The sequence below is a fragment of the Manacus vitellinus genome, unplaced genomic scaffold (assembly GCF_001715985.3).
Source record: "Manacus vitellinus isolate BGI_N305 unplaced genomic scaffold, ASM171598v3 scaffold_43_pilon, whole genome shotgun sequence".
In the NCBI taxonomy this organism is placed as follows: Eukaryota; Metazoa; Chordata; class Aves; order Passeriformes; family Pipridae; genus Manacus; species Manacus vitellinus.
In genome coordinates, this window is record NW_021940560.1 from 4,311,240 (window position 1) to 4,331,813 (window position 20,574).

A 20,574-nucleotide genomic window follows, 5' to 3' on the forward strand; every position below is an offset into this window, starting at 1 on the left:
CTTAAATTCATGTATTAAAGATGCACATACATGGTTTAATACAATTTACATCTCACAATATCCTTTGCAACAGATTCTCATCGCATCATCTGTTCAGCATTTATTACTAATGCATTTTATAACATACTTTATAATACGTTATTTGAGGAAGTAGCTGCATTTAGTGATCATTTTCATAAATAAGAATAAAGCATTTATAAATGGCACCTTAATTTAAAGTGTTACCGTCACATTACTGGGTAGTCACTCACCATTTGTCTCACTTTGCAATTATTCTCGAAATGCACCTCTTAATAAAGGACATGTTGGGTCCTATTTCTTCTCACACTCTACATCTGATTAAGAGTTTATCGAGGCATTTTCCTTCAGCTGCTTTCAAGCTTTTGAAGGTTGCCAGCTCAGTCTAAATTTGTCTTCTGTAAACACCAAACTTTTTATATTGAAATAACCATTGCCAGGAGGCTGAGAATATTAGATGGTTAGTTGCCTACCAGATTGGCCAGAGTTGGCTGCTTGGATTCTTTGTAGAATTCCATTTTCCGAGCAGTGAGAACAATCCAGGACGTGGACCAGTTTTTCCTTAAAAATAAAATTAAAGGAAAAAAAAAAATCAATGGGTAGGTAAAAGATTTGTAGACTTGGTTTTTAATTATTTCCTGTAAAATCAAAAAAGGTCTAGAGTCAATATCAGCAATGTACTTCCACCAATATTGATGGAGCTGAACTATCCTAATTGTGTCTAAATGTGGCCTAACAAAGCTTCAAGGCCTTCTTTCTTCTCATCCATGTTTAAAGCCCATCTATATTTCTTTTCCAATATGGTGCCACAGGAATACAGCAGGATCATTCACACATGCTCAAAGTTCACGTATACCTAGAGGACTCCAAAATAGCTGGTGACCTTCTGCTACCTAAGACTTAAAATAAAACTGAGAAGGAAAAATGTTGATCTGAATACACAGAGCTCAGTTAAGGGTCTATTTTGAAGGGTCCCAAATGCTTTCTGCCTTCCCTAAATTAGAAGTTTACAGGAGAGCAAGGAAGATAAGAACGATATCTGAGAGAGGTTTAAGTTAGAGAACTGACAAGCTGCTGGGGCCAGAGAGAAGTAAAAACACACATGGATATGTAAAAGAATGTCCCCCGATACAGAAGAACATAGTATTCAACTCAGAAGAAAATGCTATTATATATATTACATATAACATATTGTTCCAAACCTCTACAAAATCATAACAAATGGATCCGATCTGATAAGAAACCCCTGTTTTTAGATCAACAGCTCAAGTTTGACTCTCTGATTTGGGGGTCATCTGATATTCACAGAAATACTCATAAACTCACTATTGATTTGCTTTATGTGAACGCAAACCACAAATCTGAGTATTTTAGACAAAGTTCAGAACGTGTGTGACAAACAGAACGGGTCACGCGTGTGTTGTAACACATTAAGAGGAGGGAGTTGCCTGTAAGGACACATTTAAGTCCTGGCACAGGCTGCTCAGGGCAGTGACAGAGTCACCATCCCTGGAGGGATTTAAAGGACATGTAGTTGTGGCATTTAGGGACATGTTTTAGTGGTGGACTTGGTAATGCTGGTTAACATTTGGACTCGATGATCTTAAGAGGTCTTTTCCAACTTTAATGACCTTATGATTCTGTGACATAGAGGGCCCAGGGAGGAGCTGTTTGAAACCTTTTTTTCTCTTGTCTTCCCTAGTTTTCTCTACATGGGCATTCCTAAGTAACTCAAACACACATTTTTATTCCAGCAAAACCTGGTTTTGTCAAGATTAAAAGTTGATCTTCGGAATGCTTACATTCAGATCCACCTCAAAGCTCTGCTGCATCAATATCCCATCAAACTGCACATCAGCCATAACAACAGGCACTTTTTCTATTAATTACTTTGCTATTCAATTTGTTTCAGTCATCAGCTTAAGGAGCATAACCAATATTACAGATGAAGCCCCGGTGCTACTGGTTTGATCAAAGGAACTTGCACTTGCTTCAGCGAGGGCAGGATTTCACCCAGAATAATCTAACAATCCAAAAATATGGTCAAGAAGAAACAACAGTGAAAGAAACTCTGTGTGAAGGAGATTAATACATCTGAAGGAAATAGGACTGGTTTTTATGCCATGTTAACAGTGAGAAAATAATAATAATAATAACAATGAGAAAGAGGAAGACACAGTAGGGTTTTACAAAAATACCTCACTGACAGATATTTCCCCTCAAAGGACAGTGTTTGTGAGTCACTGTGAAATTTTCAGCAAAATTTATTATCACTATAAAGCTGTATCCTTAGCTACTGTGAAACATGGTCATGACTGTGGGTTGTATATACTGGCACAAAGAAAAGTTCAACCTCAGTTAATTGTTTTTTGAAGTACACATAGGAAATGAGTGCTGTGGGTGAGATTCACTACTGAGGTGGTGAATGAGTTGTCAATTGGTACAACTTCGGTTCTTTGTAACTTTTCTCTATTTTATCTTTCTATTTAAAAAGGTCTTGTAAGTGCACAAGGGAATAAGTGGTCAAGCGTGCTATGTGCAGATTTAAACAGATTTTCCTGTGAGTTGGATATGTTGGATGAATATGGATTACCAAAGGATTAAACCCCTTGGAACACAGCTTAGATTCAGTATCAAATTTATACCAAATGTTTGACATCAGTTATGGATAGGAACATCTCTGTGCCATGGACACTTCTACCAGGCAGAGTGCTGCTTGCTCCAGCTATTTACAGGGCAGGTTTTTCTAGCTGAGAAATGCAAATTAGTAATTGTGTTTTGAGGTCACAGACCTGTTCACAATCTACTTAAAAGATTCAAATTTCTGATCAAACTAACTGGGAAGTTTGCCAAGATTTAAAAACATTTCATTTCAACCTGGACCTCATTAAAATAATTAAAAAAAAAAAAAAAAACAAAAAAAAAAACACAAACCCCATAGCTCTATTTATGGTTTTGAAACAAGAAGTCAACAGTAAAATCTATAAAATTAATTATAAATATTTCTTAAATTATATCAAGTGAGATGTTTTACTTAAGTTTCATTGAATTTTAGGGGGAGAATGATTTAATTCCATCAGGAATAAGAAAATTTAGTGTTTTTTTCAACAGGCTATAAGAATTATAGAAGCTATGAGAATGTAACTCAATTTCACCATATTATCTGTAAGAAGATTTTTTTCCCCCTAAATTTAAATTCCCCAATTCTTTTATTCTATAGTTGTTTCATTTAAAAAGTGACTTTTTAAACTCAAAAATTCATTATTTTTATGACCTATATATAAAAGATACATAAACTAGCCAATATTTTTATCAGATTGTCCATAAAGTCATCTGTCAGATTGAAAATATTAAAAATTAAAAAAAAAAGAAAAAAATCACTTTGAAGAGTGTTAGTCTCTCTATATATCATAGAATTGTTTGGGTTGGAAGGAACCTTAAAGATCCTTTAGTTCCACCTCTTGCCATGGACAGGGAGACCTTCCACTAGCCCAGGTTGCTCCAAGCCCTGGCCAACCTGGCCTTGGTTGGGCACTGCCAGGGATCCAGGGGAAGCCACAGCTTCTCTGGGCAACCTGTGCCAGGGCCTCACCACCCTCCCAGCCAAGAATTTTGTCCTAATCAATAAACTAACCCCACCCTCTGTCAGTTTGAAGCCACTCCCCCTTGTCCTGTCACTCCATGCCCTGTCCAAAGTCCTTCTCCAGCTCTCTTGGAGTCCCTTTAGGCACAGGAAGGGGCTCCAAGGTCTCCCCAGGGTCTTCTCTTCTCCAGGCTGAACACACCCAGCTCTCTCGGCCTTTCTGCATAGCAGAGGTGCTCCAGACCTCTGAACATCTGCGTTTCATGGGATAGCTGCTTTCAAGCTCTTTAAAAAAGCGAGTTCACGATATTCTCATGTTTGCTGTGCAGCACCAACATTATTCCAGGTGACCCTTTCCAGGCACTGAACAGCAAGTTCAGGTGAGTGAAAGGAGGAGTCAGAGCGCACGCAGAGTTGATCAATCCCCTCTGCCCATCCTTGCTCTGTATAGAAATCCGTAAATATCGGTCGGCAGAGAAGAGCCAGAATTAACGAGGAATCGGCGTGAATTCGCCCGTCCCCGACTCGCGGGGCCGCAGAAGGTGCCCGAGAGCGGCGGCTGCGTTTGCATTCTGTCGGGCGAACACCTGATGGCAGCACGCTATAGCTGCAGCGCCGCCCGCCATCCCCGAGGCCGCCTCAAAAACCGGACACCGCTTGGGGCTGGTAAAAACCAGCAGTGGCCGAGCCCCGCTGCCCTCTCGCCGTGCCCACACCCAGCCAAGGAGAGGCTCCGCGCTGCGGGACACGATGCACCGGGAGGGAAAACTCCCTCCTCGCCTGGGCGTGTTCACGGGGGATGCTCAGCCTCCGCACACCCTGCAGATGGGTCCAAAATGGGCAACAGAGCATTACTGCCTTCAATGCCTTGTCACAAAATGCAGGTTACACCAGTTTCTGATGGCACCTCGCTGTGGCAGGGTTGGCTGAGTGTCCACAATGATCTTTCTCCTAGTGAGGATTGGACTGGGGGACCTCCAGACTCCTTGTTCAGTATTTTTTTTCTAGAATCCTTAGGGTTTAGCACTAAAGATGCATGAGGATTTATTGCTTGGTTCCTTTCTCCCAGCAGAAAATGTAATATTTCTTGATGCTCTCTCATTCTCACTGGTAACACACAGTGCTGATCTCCTCACTTTACAGTTATCTAAATACAGCAAACTGTAGCAGATCTCTCCATAAAGGCAACACTAGTACTCCCATTGCTTTCAACAGTGTTAAGTCAGTAAATGCTGAGCACTTTTAACAATCTTGTCTTGGCATCCCTGTGGCATCACCACAGGGTGGGTTCCTACAGTCCATCCTTGATCCCTCAAACGCAGACAGCACCTAGAATTTGCCCACTGGAAAAATCTATTATTGGTTTGCCTGATGCATTAATATTGTTCTTGATATGTCTATTATATATATAATATAGAGGTTAATATTGATATAGAATCATTGCCCACAATGAGCTCTTTACCTGCTGTAGCTTAGTTTTTTTGGGACTGGGATCATACATTGAATTAACACAGAAGCAATAGCAATTTGTCTACTAGCAGTAATAGTAGCCATATATATGTAAAATCTGAATTTGTAATGGATAAAATTGTGTCACAGTGACATGTAATACCTTAATTTCTTGCCACCATCTGCTATTTTTGCTTTTAGAAGATATCCTTCTTTCTCCACCACCTGCAAAAAGAAAAAAGAAGGTTTTAACCATTTCATTTATACAGATTAATAAATCCACTTAGTACATGCCTAGGAGTCTACATTCAGCTAATCTAGAGTGGGACATTTTACTACTAATTCTCGTTTAGACACCTGATTTTTATGGTAGATTCAATTCTTAGGAATATTTGCAAACAATATTTGAAGTCAATTACTACACAAAATTAACCATAATAAAATCTCAATAACATTTTATTTATTTTATTCTATTTATTTATTTAGAAGACATTTATTTTACTGCAAGCAAAGTTTCTAACTACAAGTCAGAAATGAGTTGAAAATATATTGCAAGTAAATTATGTCAAGGTATCATTTCATATCTTGAGTTTCATCAAAAGCTGTGAGGGACACACCATGCTTCTGCAGAAGCCTCTTGCTTCTTATAGTCTAAAGAATCATGTTTGGGTGTAACCAATGTCAGAGAAACACCAAATATCTGAACAGGAGGAAAAGAAAACCCTCCTTAAGCCAGAGGCCCTTGCAGACACTTAGTTCTCTCCAACCTGCTGAAGCATCCCTTGCATAGCTGTGATATACAGTTTGGGATGGGGTTATTTTGGGCCATATAAATTTATATTTAAAAATGTAAAACCAAACAAAGCAAGATAACTTGTCTTCAGCCAAACCCATCGACCTGTCATCTCACCAGCCCTCGTTAGACAAGGATGTCTCAACTGTGTCAGTGACGGGAAAAGAAACAAAATTGTGATTCAGAGTTGGTCTGGTTTTGCTTTCAAACACTACTGAGCCAGTGACCAACTTGGATATTAGAAGCTCCACATGGTCTTTGTAGTAAATTCCATCACAAGAAGATTTCATAACAATTTCAATAGAATTTTGCCATCTGCAAAGCCACTAAATAGCAACAAAACATTCTTTAAAGGGCAATATAAGTATTTTTAAATCAAACGTGTCTGTTATTTGGATCGTACAAACTAGCATTATTTTAATAGTGTAATATGTTTAACTATTTCCTTAGATGTTGTCTGTTGTTGATGTACAACATATAATGAAATATGTACTGTGCACATATCTGCCTGTACCTGTGAAAAGGTCTGCAGACCTGTGGACAATGATTTAGGTGATATTCTCAAATGGGTACATGAGGATTAGCGTGTGCATTTTCTACAATTTGTACTTATCTCATGCAAATTCCTGTCATGCATATGCTTGCCATAGAAAAACCCAGAGAGAAAGTATGCAGGGATTATTGTGCAGAATCATGTCACTATTTATCTAGTGATGGATGGATGAATTATCAGAGCTAAAATAAGGTTTAATCCCCATCTCCACATACTTCTTTTTTATTCTTTTTTTTTCCCCCATCTTTCAGTATATTGCTTCCCCTACTAACCCTTCATTTATGCAGCATAAAACTTCTGGTGCTTGGCCAGGGCCAGAGATGTCAAATAACATGTGAGAAAAGTTATTATTTTTAATATTTCTATCCATCTGGAAACAGAAACTGGGAGGAGCATTGGCTGACCACTCAAGCTGCTGATTGTTTCTCTGAAGCAGACTCAAAATCTCATGCTTTCAAAATTTACCAACCACCCTTCCCAAACTGCTATTTTAACCAACTCAGAGCTAAAGGAAAATAGGTTTTTTCAACATCAGATCTGAATCAGATGAAACCATTGCTGCTTAGTCATAATTTCCTTACAGTTTTCTTCAGCTGGGATATCAAATCCACTAACAAATATTGGGCATATAAAATACCCTGACTTAAATTACATAGCTCAAATCTGCCATTTGTGATAAATTAAACAGCTCAAAAATTGAACAGCACAAAACCACAAGAGCTGCAGTTAATATGAGACCTCTCAGTGTTAAGGAAAATGCCTTCCATAAATATTGCTTTAATTAGTACAGGTGCTGTCTTTAAGTAAAATTAGTGTGGCTTCCTTTAATTGATAGCTTACACAGTTTTCTCTGTAATTAATATAAAGGGCATGTGTGGAATTATGAAGCAACTACCACAAAGACTAATAAAAATATTTCTAGGATGATCCCAATATTTTTATAAATTCTATTGGAGTCCTTCATTCCCCCTGTTTAACATCTGTTAATATCCCCTTTTCTATTCTACTTTTTTTTTTCCCAAGAAAATACTTCCAGGACAGCTCAGGATCAACCTGCAATACTTCTGCAAATAGATTATATTAGATTACAAAGAATTCCAAATATATCCTAATGATATGCTCTGTTGTTTCTGTCTCAATAAATATCATCATTTGTTGTTAAGCTGCTGCCCTTCCTGCACCTTTTCAACATGTGGAAGGTTGAGAAAATGACCCAAAATGCCCTGAAGAATTAGCATAGAAATAGGAAAATGGAATTATTGTGTGGAGGGTTGTGGAGGGCTGATTTTTTATTTAAATTTGCTTTTTAGAAGAATAGTAAAGACGAAAGTATGCATGTGTAAACATTTGAGTTTCTAAATAATAATAAAAAATATTCTTATTCTCATGGGCTAATAGTGTTAGAAACTACAAGGAAACATAATTATCTGTCTATCACCTATAGGTTCTGTAAGTGTCTTAATTAGGATTCAAAGCTTCTGAACATACTTAATCCTGAAAAGTTTGTGTAGGTAACAGTACCACCAATACCAAAATTTCTTTAATGAATCTGTATTTGCATATTAATTGTATTTTAGTAGAAAAACCTTGGTTTCTCATTCCCTCTAGGTACTTTTAGTGTCAAGAATTTTTTTTAATTTCATGACCACTTTTACTTATAAAAATTAACAGTAGTATTAAAAACTCCTTAGTAAGGGCAAAGACAAGACAAAGACTTGGTCACATTCCTTAATACCAAGTATTGATACTGATAAAACATTAGTGGAGTACAACAGAATTAGCAGCAAAGTCAAGCTATAGAAATGGCTTTGTATCTTCCACATTTATTCTTTTTACTGATTAATCAAAGTCCCTCAAATCCTTTAACATCTTGAGGCACCCAAACCCTCATGTATTTAAGCTTTAGTAAAGCACGTGCAACATTTACGTTATAAACCTTTAAAATAACAAGAGTGATTTATCAGTTCTATAAAGCAGTTGCTTACTGTGGGGTCCTGTGTACTAATGATGTCTGCAAACGTTAAGTTATGCTGGGAAAGATTTCTTCTATGACGATTTATCTAAAAAAAAAGAAGAAATATTTACATTCAGAGAGGATTCAAATACATGCAGATAAAGATGGACCAATAAATTTAATTACAGGGCATGCACAGCATGTTTTGGGTGGGGGTTTGGAGTTTCTTTCAGTACCACATTTCTGTGAAAACTGGTGTTTTCTTGAGCCCTGGGTGTTTGAAATGTACAGCTGATAGACTCTAAACATCTTTGCTATACATGTGTTTCTTTCTGATGTCACATCGGTAAATTTACCTAAAAATTAATCAACTGATAATAGTAACTTTAAATTATGATTTTTTTTTTCCCATCAGGAATCTCAAAAATAGTTTAACTGGTTAGGTGCTCTTAAACACATTTTGGAGAAATGGGAAAGCTGCTAATTATAACCTCAAGGCCACAAAGCAAGTCAATGAAGAAAACAGAAAGTAATTTGGCACAAGCACATAACAATCCAACATGTTTAACTGCTTTAAAGGCTGTTTCTAAAATCTCCATGACTGGAAGGTTACAGCAATACTGGACTCTGATCATACAATTTTTCCCAAATACTGTGTCCTTGATTTCCTCCAGTTCTCCCTTTTCCTTGAGGAAGCCAGTGGAACCAACTGTGAAAATTGTTGTATTATACCAGACTCTGGAAAATTATTGTATTATACCAGAACCTATTAAGACTAAAATAAAAGTTTCATCATAAATCAAGCATTTGGCAGAGCTCAATAGTATTTTAGTTCCTTAAAAATCTGCGACAAAGAACAGGTCACACAAAAGTGTGTGTATATATATATGTGTGTATATATATATGTCTCTATAAAATTTTTATTGTTTAAATTCAGTGTCAATCACTAATAATATAATTCAGAGTTGGGATTCTGTAAAATTCAGTGATTAGCTCCTCTTTGAGCTGAAGCCAAAAAGCAAACAACAAAATATAGTCTCAACTAGCTTCCACTGTATTCATCATAATGCATTCTCTTTTCCCCTATTAAAAGAGAGTTAACCAAAAGTCATAATGTATTCTGTTTATATTCAAGTGTCTGAATATAGAAAATGTTCTTAATTAATCCAGAGGGCCACGCTCAAAAAACAGTTAAACATATTACGATCCCATATTTTTTCTCCACACATTGCTTTCATGTTTATTTGTAAGCACTAAGGTTTTTAAGCCTTGAAATCTATATCCTAGATATTGCTCTACTCTCCCAGTCAGAGCTAATGAGCTTAATGAATTACCAGTTCTAAATTTAATACAAACATTTCAAAGAAAGAGATAAAACATTCTTCACAATTCAAAAGTTTCTGTGACCTATTTATGAAGAATATCACTTAACAATTTCATTAAGGGTGAGTAACAGCTGGTGACATGGCTGTGTCCTAAAGTGTTTTTCTCTCTTAATATTCTGCATCTTAAGCAATCGAGCTTTCATAAGAAATACTTTAGTTAGTGGCAGTCCCTCCTTTGGGGAGAAAAAAAATGTCAGACCACATTTTCTGTATTTTGCAATCTTGTTTTCAGGAGTGTCATGTTCCTGTTTTATTAGCATGTAGGGTAAACAAGAATGATTTGCTGATGCTATTGAGAGAACTTTTAAGATTACAGTCTTTCTATTTAGATTTTGGATGGAACTTAATATTAATGCAGGCAGAGACATGTATATAAATTCAAAATAAATTAATTCAATTTATCTTTTTCTTTATCTGTACTGTTCAACAGTACTCAAGACATATAACTAAAGTATTCAGGTCTAGATCAGAGAAACTCCTTCCTACCCAGATCCCCCACATTCTAATTATTCCTTAACATGCAACAGAGGGCATTGCCCAGCGATGCTTCCCCAAATATGTTCTTCACTCATCCAAATTAAATAACAAGACACACCACCACTCCACAGTATCTATTTTAACATTTCAGCTGCTCTCTCCAGGAGCCACACGTGTCTGTTGGGGGCCCTGTGTGCAACTTTGTGAACAGCACCGATCAGAGCTTTGGGGCTGCTCTTTGGTTCAGTGATCAGAGAATTAGCAAAAGGAATGCTCATGTTTGATACTTGCTAAAAGGAATATCTCAGGAGCACTAAATCCATCCACAACCGAGCGAAAAAAGGAGGGAATAAAAAGTCCTGTTTTGTGGGCCTAGCAAATTGTTAGTGGTAGTGTAATTAAAAGACAATAGTAAGATTATCAGGAAATAGGAAAGGATAAAACCAAATAAAATTAAATTCCAGGTGTGGGTGTGCTTTAAGAACCTCTTCACTGTATGCAAAGCAGAAATGTTAAGGAAAACTGCATGAATTTCAAGGAGAAAAAAAAGATCTATCTGATTATTCAATGTGATACTTTAGCTAAAAATATGTTTCTCTTACAGGGCAAAAGTAAAAGAAACTGGACTGCTTTATAGCCCAGCAATGAGGAATCTCACACTAGAAGGTCCCGAAGCTCAAAAGTCTGAACCTAGTTACAAAAAGACAACCAAAATCCACAATTATGTAAGCCAAGCTCTTCTGGAAAAAACACCCCAAATATTTGGCTTCCAAATGGAATTAATGGAAACTTCAATAAAGTTCTTACTTATTTCTACCAGCCTTTTGGTTTAGAAATAGAACTTTAAACAAAGTGCATCAAAGCAACTTGAAAAAAATAGTTGCAACAGAAGAAATGTATTCTTTTATATTAATTTTATAAAATTCCAGCAGGCCTTACACAAATTTGGTCTGAAATCTATTTTGCAAATACCACTGAATTAGTTACATCACTTCCTTTAAGATATATTCAGTTCAAAGTTAAAATGTTCTTAACAGAACCTGAGTGACAGTAGTCAATATGCTCATGTTTCAACATACTCACAATTTTCAGTGGACTACCAAAATATTCAAAGAGAGGTGTAGGTTCAACTATTTTCATTCTTTCATTCAGCTTTTAATTGATAGACCATAAAAGAAAGGGTTTATGATATTTTTTCTCCGTAACTCCATTTGATTACCCTAACAAAGTGAAGAGAAATCTGTCACAAGTCCTCTACCTCACCTCCCAGGGTATGATGAAAGGCAGAGATTTACAGGAGAAGTTCGTGAGATCCCTTTTTGGGAAAGGCAGCTTATCAGCAGTTTTCTGATTTGATGAACATTCTTCAGTCAGCAACAATGTCACCTGCAGCACTAAAAATCCACTCTGCGAGCGCTTGCAAGTCTGTGGGCAAGTCTGGTTTTGTTAAATTCAGCCTCAGCAGCCCCCCCTTCCCTTAGCTAAAGGGTATCCATCTCCTACCAGAGTTATTTCAGCATCTAAGCACTAATCCATCATCATCCTTTCTACAAAGGCAAAGCCTCCATTACATATGCCTGGTATCCTGGAGTGAAGGGACAACCATCTGACAACTGCTGTTTTAACAGGGAGGTAAAACACAATAACCTGATGTTTAATTTCATTTCTTTCTGTGTTCCTGTTTGTTCTTCAAATTCTCCCTCATTTTCTGTGTTTTCGTCATGACTAACTCACTGCTGCTCTCTTCAAATAATGTGGCATTGATTTAAAAAGAAACTTGGAGGACCCATTTGGGTTTTATTTCCCATTTCTAACCTTATTCCTCCAGCCAACAAGAAGCAGCAGACTCCTTGATTCCAACCAAACCTAGAAAAACCAACCAGCATTTCTCAAAATGTGCAAAAAAAAAGACAATTAACTATTTCCTGAAAAGTCATTCTGAACTCACTTGTATCCCTAAATACTTAAGATAACTTTCTGACCTTTCTAGGTGGTTTCCAACATTGTCAAATAAGATGTTCACCACAGATTATTTATCCACAAACGTCACCTAAAAGTAGCCTGGGAAAACCACAGTTTGATCAAACAAGCAGCACCTGGACAAGCAGAGCTCTGCTTTGGATGGAAACCCCAGGATGACATCTACCTGCTGTTTCCTCCATCATTCACTGTATTTCTCTGCCAAGGAGAAGGTTCTCATGGAGGTTTTGATAGATTTCTACCAAAAACCTGCCACGCTGTTCATGCTTTGACCTTTCTTTTTAGGGGTCTAACTCTTGTTTTGTTTCATCCTGCTGACACTGCAATCATGTACGTGGAGATTCTTTTATAAACACCCAAAAAAGAGAGAAAGCCCCTACTGTTGAACCCCTACTATTGCCTGATGCTCTACTCTGGACCCAATCCAGCAAAGCACTCTGCAATGGACTTAAGTGTTTTTCTGGATCAGGGCCAGAACACTCCATCCTTTACAGGATCGAACTTACTGGTGGCAGCTTGAAAGTTCACAATAAAAGTACAAACCAGTCACATAAACTTTTGTGAAAACCATTCCCTGCACAGAGAAGGAGGGGGTGACACCTGATTTAGGGGTGTCTGTGATCATTTTGTTCCCAGTCACTCCCATGCTACAGTGACAGCTCGTAATTGCTTAGATAAAGAAACTTAACAAAAATGTATTGTAGCATTTCTTAATGGCCACATCCCTTGAAAGACATCTAGGCAAGGGAAAGGAAAGTCATGTAACATTTCAACTCACTGCTCTGCTCAAAGTGATTTGTTTTAAAGATCCAGTCTTGGGCAGTATGGCAAGTCCATCTTTATCGACAGACATTATTTGGAAACAGCTCTGCTACGATAGGATTTCTCTTCAGTTGTGAAAGGCACTGAGAAAATCCCACAGGCCTCCCCAGTTGGAGATGAGCCTTTGTCATTTACAAGGGCATTTTGTGACAGGAAAAAGTGGGAATGGCTTCAAACTGATAGAGAGTAGGTTTAGAAGATTAGAGATTAAGAAGAAATTCTTGGCTGTGTTGAGGCCCTGGCACAGGTTGCCCAGAGAAGCTGTGGCTGCCCCATCCCTGAAAGTGTCCAAGGCCAGCTTGGACAGGGCTTGGAGCAACCTGGGCTAGTGGAAGGTGTCCCTGCCCATGGCAGGGGGTTGGAACAAGATGATCTTTAAGGTATCTTCCAACCCTAACCATTCTATGATTCTCTTCTATTAATTTCATTTTAGCAGATAAGGCATTTTGGTCCATTCTCAAGAAATGAAGGATGTCCAAAAACAGCAGGAGCAGCCCCCTTCCTCTCCCACACGCTGGTGTGGATGCTCTCAGTACATTAGAGCTCTGCTATCAGCAGGAGACCCTGCTCAACCCTGGGGAATGCTCCATGTCCCAGTGGGCTCCTTGCCTACAACCATAGCCAGTGGAACTCCTGACTTGCTCTGGAGCCCTCCTAACTCCATCCTCCTGAGGGTTAAGTTAGAACAACATGGTTTTGTGGCATTTTTTTCCCCCTTCCTTGCTTCTCTCAAAGAGATTTCTTCAGAAGAAAAGGTAATGAGACAACAAGGCTGTATAACAGGACATTAGGTCTCTCTGCCTTTTTTTCTAAGGCTTGCAGGGAGAGAGAGGCAGTCCTTCCCCCACCAGCCCACATTTGCTCCTCACCCTCCATCCCCATCCCCAGCCTCCTGAAAACTCATTACTACACAGGTGACCAAACGCTTTGCTCAGGAATAGGAACTTGCATGGATGAAGCTTTTGTGCTCTGGCTACAGACCACATAATCTCTCTATGCATCATTTAATAAGAAAACCACTTCACAGTCCTTACAGGCCTGAGTTTGTTACATATGACATGCTCTCAGCAGAATCTGCAGCCTGAAATCAGTGGGGGGAAGGAAAAAAGCAGCAAGCAGGATTGTGTTGCCTTCGCCCTGCATGTCTCCCTTTGAGCACACTGCCCTCTACACTCAGCTCACATCTCCAGAGCCTCTGAAAATAATGATAATGGTTTTGCTTCCCTTGACCTCTTGCTCCCTTATAAATCAGAATCCTATAGACCTTTCCCACAGTGTGAGGGTCCTCCTTTGTATCTGAGCCTGTGAAGGTGGGTATTTTTTATCCAGGCAGTGCAACCACGTGGGCGGGCTCCCTGCCTTCAGGACCTGCTGTAAAGGAGCATAGCAGCTCTTCTGCTGGGGGAGTATCTCCATTTATCTCCATTCATGAAAGAAGAGAAAAATAATTACTCAGATCCTAGTTTAAATTTCAACCAGTGCTAAGATGAACCGATTCTCTGTGATCAGAGAATCATTAATCATGAGTTTGATTACAAGGAATAGTCTGTCTGAAACTATGTCGCCTCCTTTCCCCAAATTATTGAAGGGGTGTTCCAAATTTGGGGTATCTAGTCTGGGCTAATATTTAAGCCCAAGGATAAGCCTTCACCAGGTCCTTTTCTCCATTAATGGCTTGCTGTTTCCCAGGAGCAGATTTTTCCCTAGAGTGGGAGCCCTTTTGTTCCTCTCTAGCTACTCGAATGGACTTTGAAATTTGTCCAATTGATCCTTGCTTTGAGGGAGTCCCAGCTGATGTAGTTTGGCTTCATTTTTAGCATTTTCAGGAGTAGGAGATGTGCCAAAACCCTATGTAGAAGAGGAGGCAGCTACAAAAGGTTCTTACCACCCATATGTGTTCAAGAAATCCTGAGGCTGCTCTAAATTTGACTGCGGGTCGCTCAGATTCTCGTACCTGGGGATCAAACTATCACAAAGGGCCCAACAGCTGTGCTGCCTCTAATCCTCAGGATTTCCAATTGGAAATCAAACTGGAACCTGGTTTCTAAGCTTCAATGTGCTTTAATTGCATAAATACAATCCTCACAGATTCAAGGAAAGAGCACTAAAAGTGGGACTTGTTATATATTTCTATGAGCCTTTTCTGTTACCGCCTGTAATGTGTAATAAAGTACAGCAATGTGCACCCTGTGACAACATTCACCCAGCCATACCTAAAAATGTATATTAGAAAATAAAATATATTGATAAGTTCCCTATTCTGATTTTCCTATTCATCACACAGTTATTACTTTTTGTACACTATGATATTAGAACATATTTGTCTGAACTACTGCAGGTGCTTTGGTAAAATTATAGATGAGTAGTGCAGCAATGATAGAGGAAATATGGAGTAAAACCAGCAGGAATAAAAATGCAACAGCCATCAGTGTTTCACTGTTCTTTGCCTTCCACATCTACGTTTGCAAAACTGTGCTCTTTGATGTTATGTCTATAAAAGGTAAAAATCAAAGTTAAGACAGACACAGAGTAATGATAGATTATCTTTTCATTCCCCAGTGGATCTTAGGAAAATAAAGGCAGTAAATGTGAGAACTCAGCTGCAACAGTAAAATATGTTAGCAACTCTGACCTGAAATTGCACCCCAGAACTACAGTCTCAGGGTAAGGGGAAAGCAAAAAAAAAAAAAAAACAAACCACATTCAAACTTAGTAAGTAAATGTGCAAAAACCTCTGAAAGAATTTCCTTTACAAAATCACATCCAGCACATACACTACAATCAAAATGCACTCAAAAGCTCTCTCCTGAAAGGACTGTCTTACAGAAAGAGCATAATTAACATTGATGTCACACTTCTGCAAGTCATCCGTTACTGTGTGCCACAGAAATACCCTCGTATAAAATATTATTAATATTCCCAGACAAACGCTCAGTCCTCTCTAGTGAACCCTGCGTTAGCACATCTCTTTTATCCTGCCTACCTAATTCTCTCCTTCGGATTTAAACAAGCCAAAAACTCACCTTATGCTACTGCAGAAGCAATTTTTATTTTTGAAGGTTAATCCAACTCAGCAGGATTTAGGGATGGCACTTTTGCTTGGTCGTAGGCATGTTGGCTCAGGCCAGACAGCTGTTTGGACATTCTCCACTGGGAATCTTGCCCTCAACACCCACAGTTGATGCACATACATGGTCTACTGGCTGCCTACTTCCATGCCCATCTGTTCAGATGGCATGGTGCCCACTCACAAGTTCGCTGGATCCTTGCCCTTAGTGTGTAGATGCCAGGCAATGATGGGCTTAGATGGGCAGCCTGCAAAATACTGAAAGGGATCATTTTTTCCTGTAGGAAGTCCTTCCTCTGCAATAGCACTGAAGCATGGACACCACATGCTACCCTACACTTAATAACACCTGTGGACATATATGTGCCAGAAATGCAAAGGGAGGAGGGGGGGAATGTGCTGGAGGGGGAAACAAAAAATGGAATAAAGTAAAAAAATCGCAAGGATTCCCATGTAAGAATATACCCTACATTGTCAATGGCAATGGAGGGATATCCAGAGTAACTTGAAACCAAGTGGGTCAAGCATCAGAGCAGAACCACGGCCACACGGACAGGAGAACTGCCTGGTTTTCACTGCTTCCCAGGTTAGGGCACGTCCGATACCCAACTTCCCTTAAAACTACCTTGGGCACCACACCTCACTCGGTGGGCACAGTGTATAAAAATCAAAAGCAAATCATACCAAAACCGGTGGGAACTAAATCCAGACCTGTCTAAAATTGTTTACCTTTAATGCACATTCCATATGCACCATAGAGCAGAAAATATTCCATGGTAAATAATGGCACCAGTAAAGGCAGACAGTAAAAAAGCCATTTTAACAAAGATCCATTTTTATTTATATCATTGCCCTTTGAAATAATAATTAAGAAAGTTCTGCTTAGTAACAAGAGATTCTTTTTAAAAAAGTTACTAGAGAAGACACACTTCTCCAATTTTTTTATTTTTTAGTCCAAAAATCAACCTTAATGCAGCTTTTTTAGGATGAAGCAGCAATTTTAAAAATGTCATTTTCTTCCCAAGTATAGTTTGATTAACAGCAAATCAACACAAATTTAATTTTATTACTTTCAGTAAGCTACTTAAGAATTTAATATTTTGTTAACCATTCCAAATGACTGTCTTTTACTTAAATTTTAATTGAAATTATTTGAACAATTTTGTGTGTATAAATCCCCTGGTATTTTTACAGACCCTCCATTCTTTAGTTGTTTTTCATGCACTGTATGGGAGTCATTAGAAAGGTCAAGGAGTTTCTGCTCCTTGATTAGATGAACTAAATTTTTAAAAGGAGGAGGGAGGAGGAAATCGAAGATAGCTCTGCATCATAGAGTATTTCCAACGGAGTCTTCCAGGAATCCTGCTTCCTACCAACACTCTGGTGAACAAACTATCATTCTTCCAAACACTCACGGAAAATTAATCAGCTGAGTTGCAAACACGCATGGAACATATTGACAAAATTATTCTAACAAGTGTTTTTTTCTCTTTTTTTCTTCCCCTTCCCCTCTCTGAGTGCACCCCAACACCGCTCCAATGGTTACAGATACGCATTACCAGGACGAAAATAGATGTAAAAGCTGCAGCAAGGCTGGATCTGCAGCGTGGCTCGGGGCTCTCATTGAGTCAGCAGTGAAAGCCGGTGCTCCAAGGCACATTTAAGCTGTGTCTAACTTAGTGTTTACTCTGGGGTGACTGGATTTGAGCGCTCTGTCCCTGCCCTAGAGAATTGTCTGCTGTGTGGAGACATCAGTCTTGTCTTTGAGCATGCTCGGCCGAATCAGTCGTGTGTGACGGCCTGATCTGTTTTGGTCTGGACATATTGTCAAATCCTTGTGTCCAAGTTTCACAGGAGCAGTGCCGAAAACGTCCTGGCTCCTGAGCGAAATGAGATTTATAAAGGACACAAGCCAAAAAAGTCGCTATAAACATCAAAGTGACAAAAATCAAAGAATCGGAATAAAAACTGGTTTGCTCTGACTCTCAAGCTTAGTTCAGCTTCTTTAACCTGAAGTGAACAAAAGCCACTAAGACCACCTTCTTTCTAACTTTTAGGCTGTTGATTCCAGGCAAACCAGAGGTAAAACACTGGCTTTTACAGTGGAAAGTCCTTTGTTTCTGTCAGCACAGAAATTTTCACAAAGAACATTTTTTTATGTGATTGGAAGGAATATCTTCTAGCATGGGTCATGCCTGACAACCCCACAGCTAAATCTTATTAAAAACTGTTCAGAGATCAAAATTAGAGACTGTAATACAGAACCACTTGGATACCTGTCAGACTGATAATATCTAGATGGCCATCTAACTTACCACCTGCTCTCCCTTCCCTTTGCACTAATAACCTGAATAAGCTTGTGAATACTTTTTTTCCCAGTCCTGTTGGGTCATATTAGTCTCTTATATCACCGAGACCTGTAGTCTCTTAAAAAAAAATCAGTATTGCTTATTAGCGGTGTTCAGAGGATCAAATTACAGATGAAGCACAAGAAAGAATGAAGCAAAGTTTTCAAACAGATTTTCCCAGGTGCCATTATAAACATTTACATGAAAGAAACAGAGTAATCAAGATAATAACTGATCTACTTCAAGTAGCTTTCTAAGCAAATGGGTGATTTTACAAAGGTCAATTAGCAGGACAACTCCTTCCTATTTGATTTGACATCACGATATTCAGCTAGGAAAAGAATAAAAATATTTAAAAGCTTAACTTTTCTTCACTCTTCCTCGGAGATTTCTCAGTTTTATATTTAATCACAACCTTGCAGCAAACCAGGTAGGACAGCAGTGATTGCTAATGCTGCTTCCCAGCTTGGGGATTCTCCACTTACAATTTGCCTTCATTTGACACAAAATTAATATCCCAGCATTTTTACCAAAACCTGCTGACACAGTAAAAGTACGACAATGTAAAGGTCAGGGTTTGGTTTGGAGTTTTTAAACACCAAAGTTAGTTCTTCCAATTTGTATCAGGCTTCAGGGTTCTTGATGAGATTCTTTGTCACACAAGTTAAAAAAGTAGAAGAAAAGAAAAAGTGCAAACTATTTTTGTCTTGGCAAAATAAGAACTACAATTGCAAAATGCTATTTTCCATATTGTTTAAGTAGTATTTCATTATTTGTCCTTCAGAGACATAGAAACATTTCAAATAATCCACTCCACAAATTGGTCAGTGTATTGAAGAGAACATGGAAGAGAGGAAAATGCATATTCCTTATCCAACCACAGTGGATCTCCTGGTTTTACTCCTGTGGCACTACACTGGCAGCAAACCACACAGTGCTAGCACAGCAGATAAAGAAAAGAAGAAATGGAATTATCCAATTTGAAACTTCTGAAGTGTCTAGACAGACTGAAAATTGCCCCCAATTTGATTTTCCTAATTCTGTTCTGACAGAGAAGTCACCTACCTGACATAAAATAAAAAAATGCCCTCAACAAAACAAGAATCATCCACTGCCATCCAAAATGTGGACAATCTGTAAAGACAGAACTTCAGGTACACTTCCAAAAAAGTAATTTACCTTCTAAAGTAAATATAATAATAATTATATAAATAAATATGTAATAATTTATTTTAAAAACAAACAAAAGAAAAACCAGCCAGCCAGCTCCTCAAGAAAACATATGAGACAAATGTTATTAGAAGCTTTGGTGGCACACAAAAACAGAACTTTATATTTCAGTGCATATTTCATGCTGTACATACATATATACCACGTTGTCAGCAAAGTAACAAATACACATCATGTAATGCAGGGAAAAAGACACTGATTTATCACTTATGTGCTGGTTTTCTTCCTCTTTCATCCCCAGTTCAACAAAAACTTTCAAATAGCACCTGCCACTGGATGTCTTTGTGCCTCTACCCCTTGATATGGATGAGAAATCAAGATGGCACCATTTATGGAAATGTTTATATAAATATTTTATCCAAACTATGCTAGACTTAGCCTAGGACATTTCTCTTTGATATCTCCCTGGAAGGGATCCATTTCTTATTTGAAAGCATGAAAACACGATGAATTTACCAATTCTCTTGGTAGCTTCCTACTAGTCTTTGCAAAATGTGCTGTAACTCTCATTTTATTTTGGGGGGCTTCCAAGTTCCAGACATTTCATCTTGCATTGCTTTTTCCTGCTACATTAAAGAACTCTTTGGTGCCCAGTGTTGTCCCTTAAGGTAGATAAGGGGGAAATCATTTACCTTTCAATTTCTTTCAGGTGATTTAAACATGTTGAGGTCTCTAAGTCCTTCATTGGCAAGATAAATTTCCTAAATTACCCTTCTTTTCCTTTTTTTTTTTTTTTTTTCCCCTCTTCCTTGCTTAATATTCATTATTTCAGAATCACTGTTCTGGCTTTCTTCTCATCAGTGCCACTGACAGACATGAACATTTGCCTTCTCCCTTCTTCACTGCCACTCACAACGGTCAGCTCAAACTTGTTGACATCAAAGCACCCACAAAAGCCACATTTTGCAGTAAAAT

The 20,574-nt window shown here is 38.4% G+C and overlaps 1 protein-coding gene across 1 annotated transcript in view; it reads right to left on the reverse strand.

Moving 5' to 3' along the window:
• ARHGAP15 (Rho GTPase activating protein 15) overlaps positions 1 to 20,574 on the reverse strand; it is a 331,248-nt gene that overhangs the window by 275,446 nt on the left and 35,228 nt on the right. Inside the window, exons 3-5 of the mRNA XM_018078934.2 lie at positions 8,382 to 8,456; positions 5,214 to 5,275; positions 492 to 579 (exon numbers count right to left, since the gene is read on the reverse strand). Coding sequence (XP_017934423.1) covers positions 492 to 579; positions 5,214 to 5,275; positions 8,382 to 8,456 — 225 coding nt within the window. The remainder of the gene's footprint in view (positions 1 to 491; positions 580 to 5,213; positions 5,276 to 8,381; positions 8,457 to 20,574) is intronic.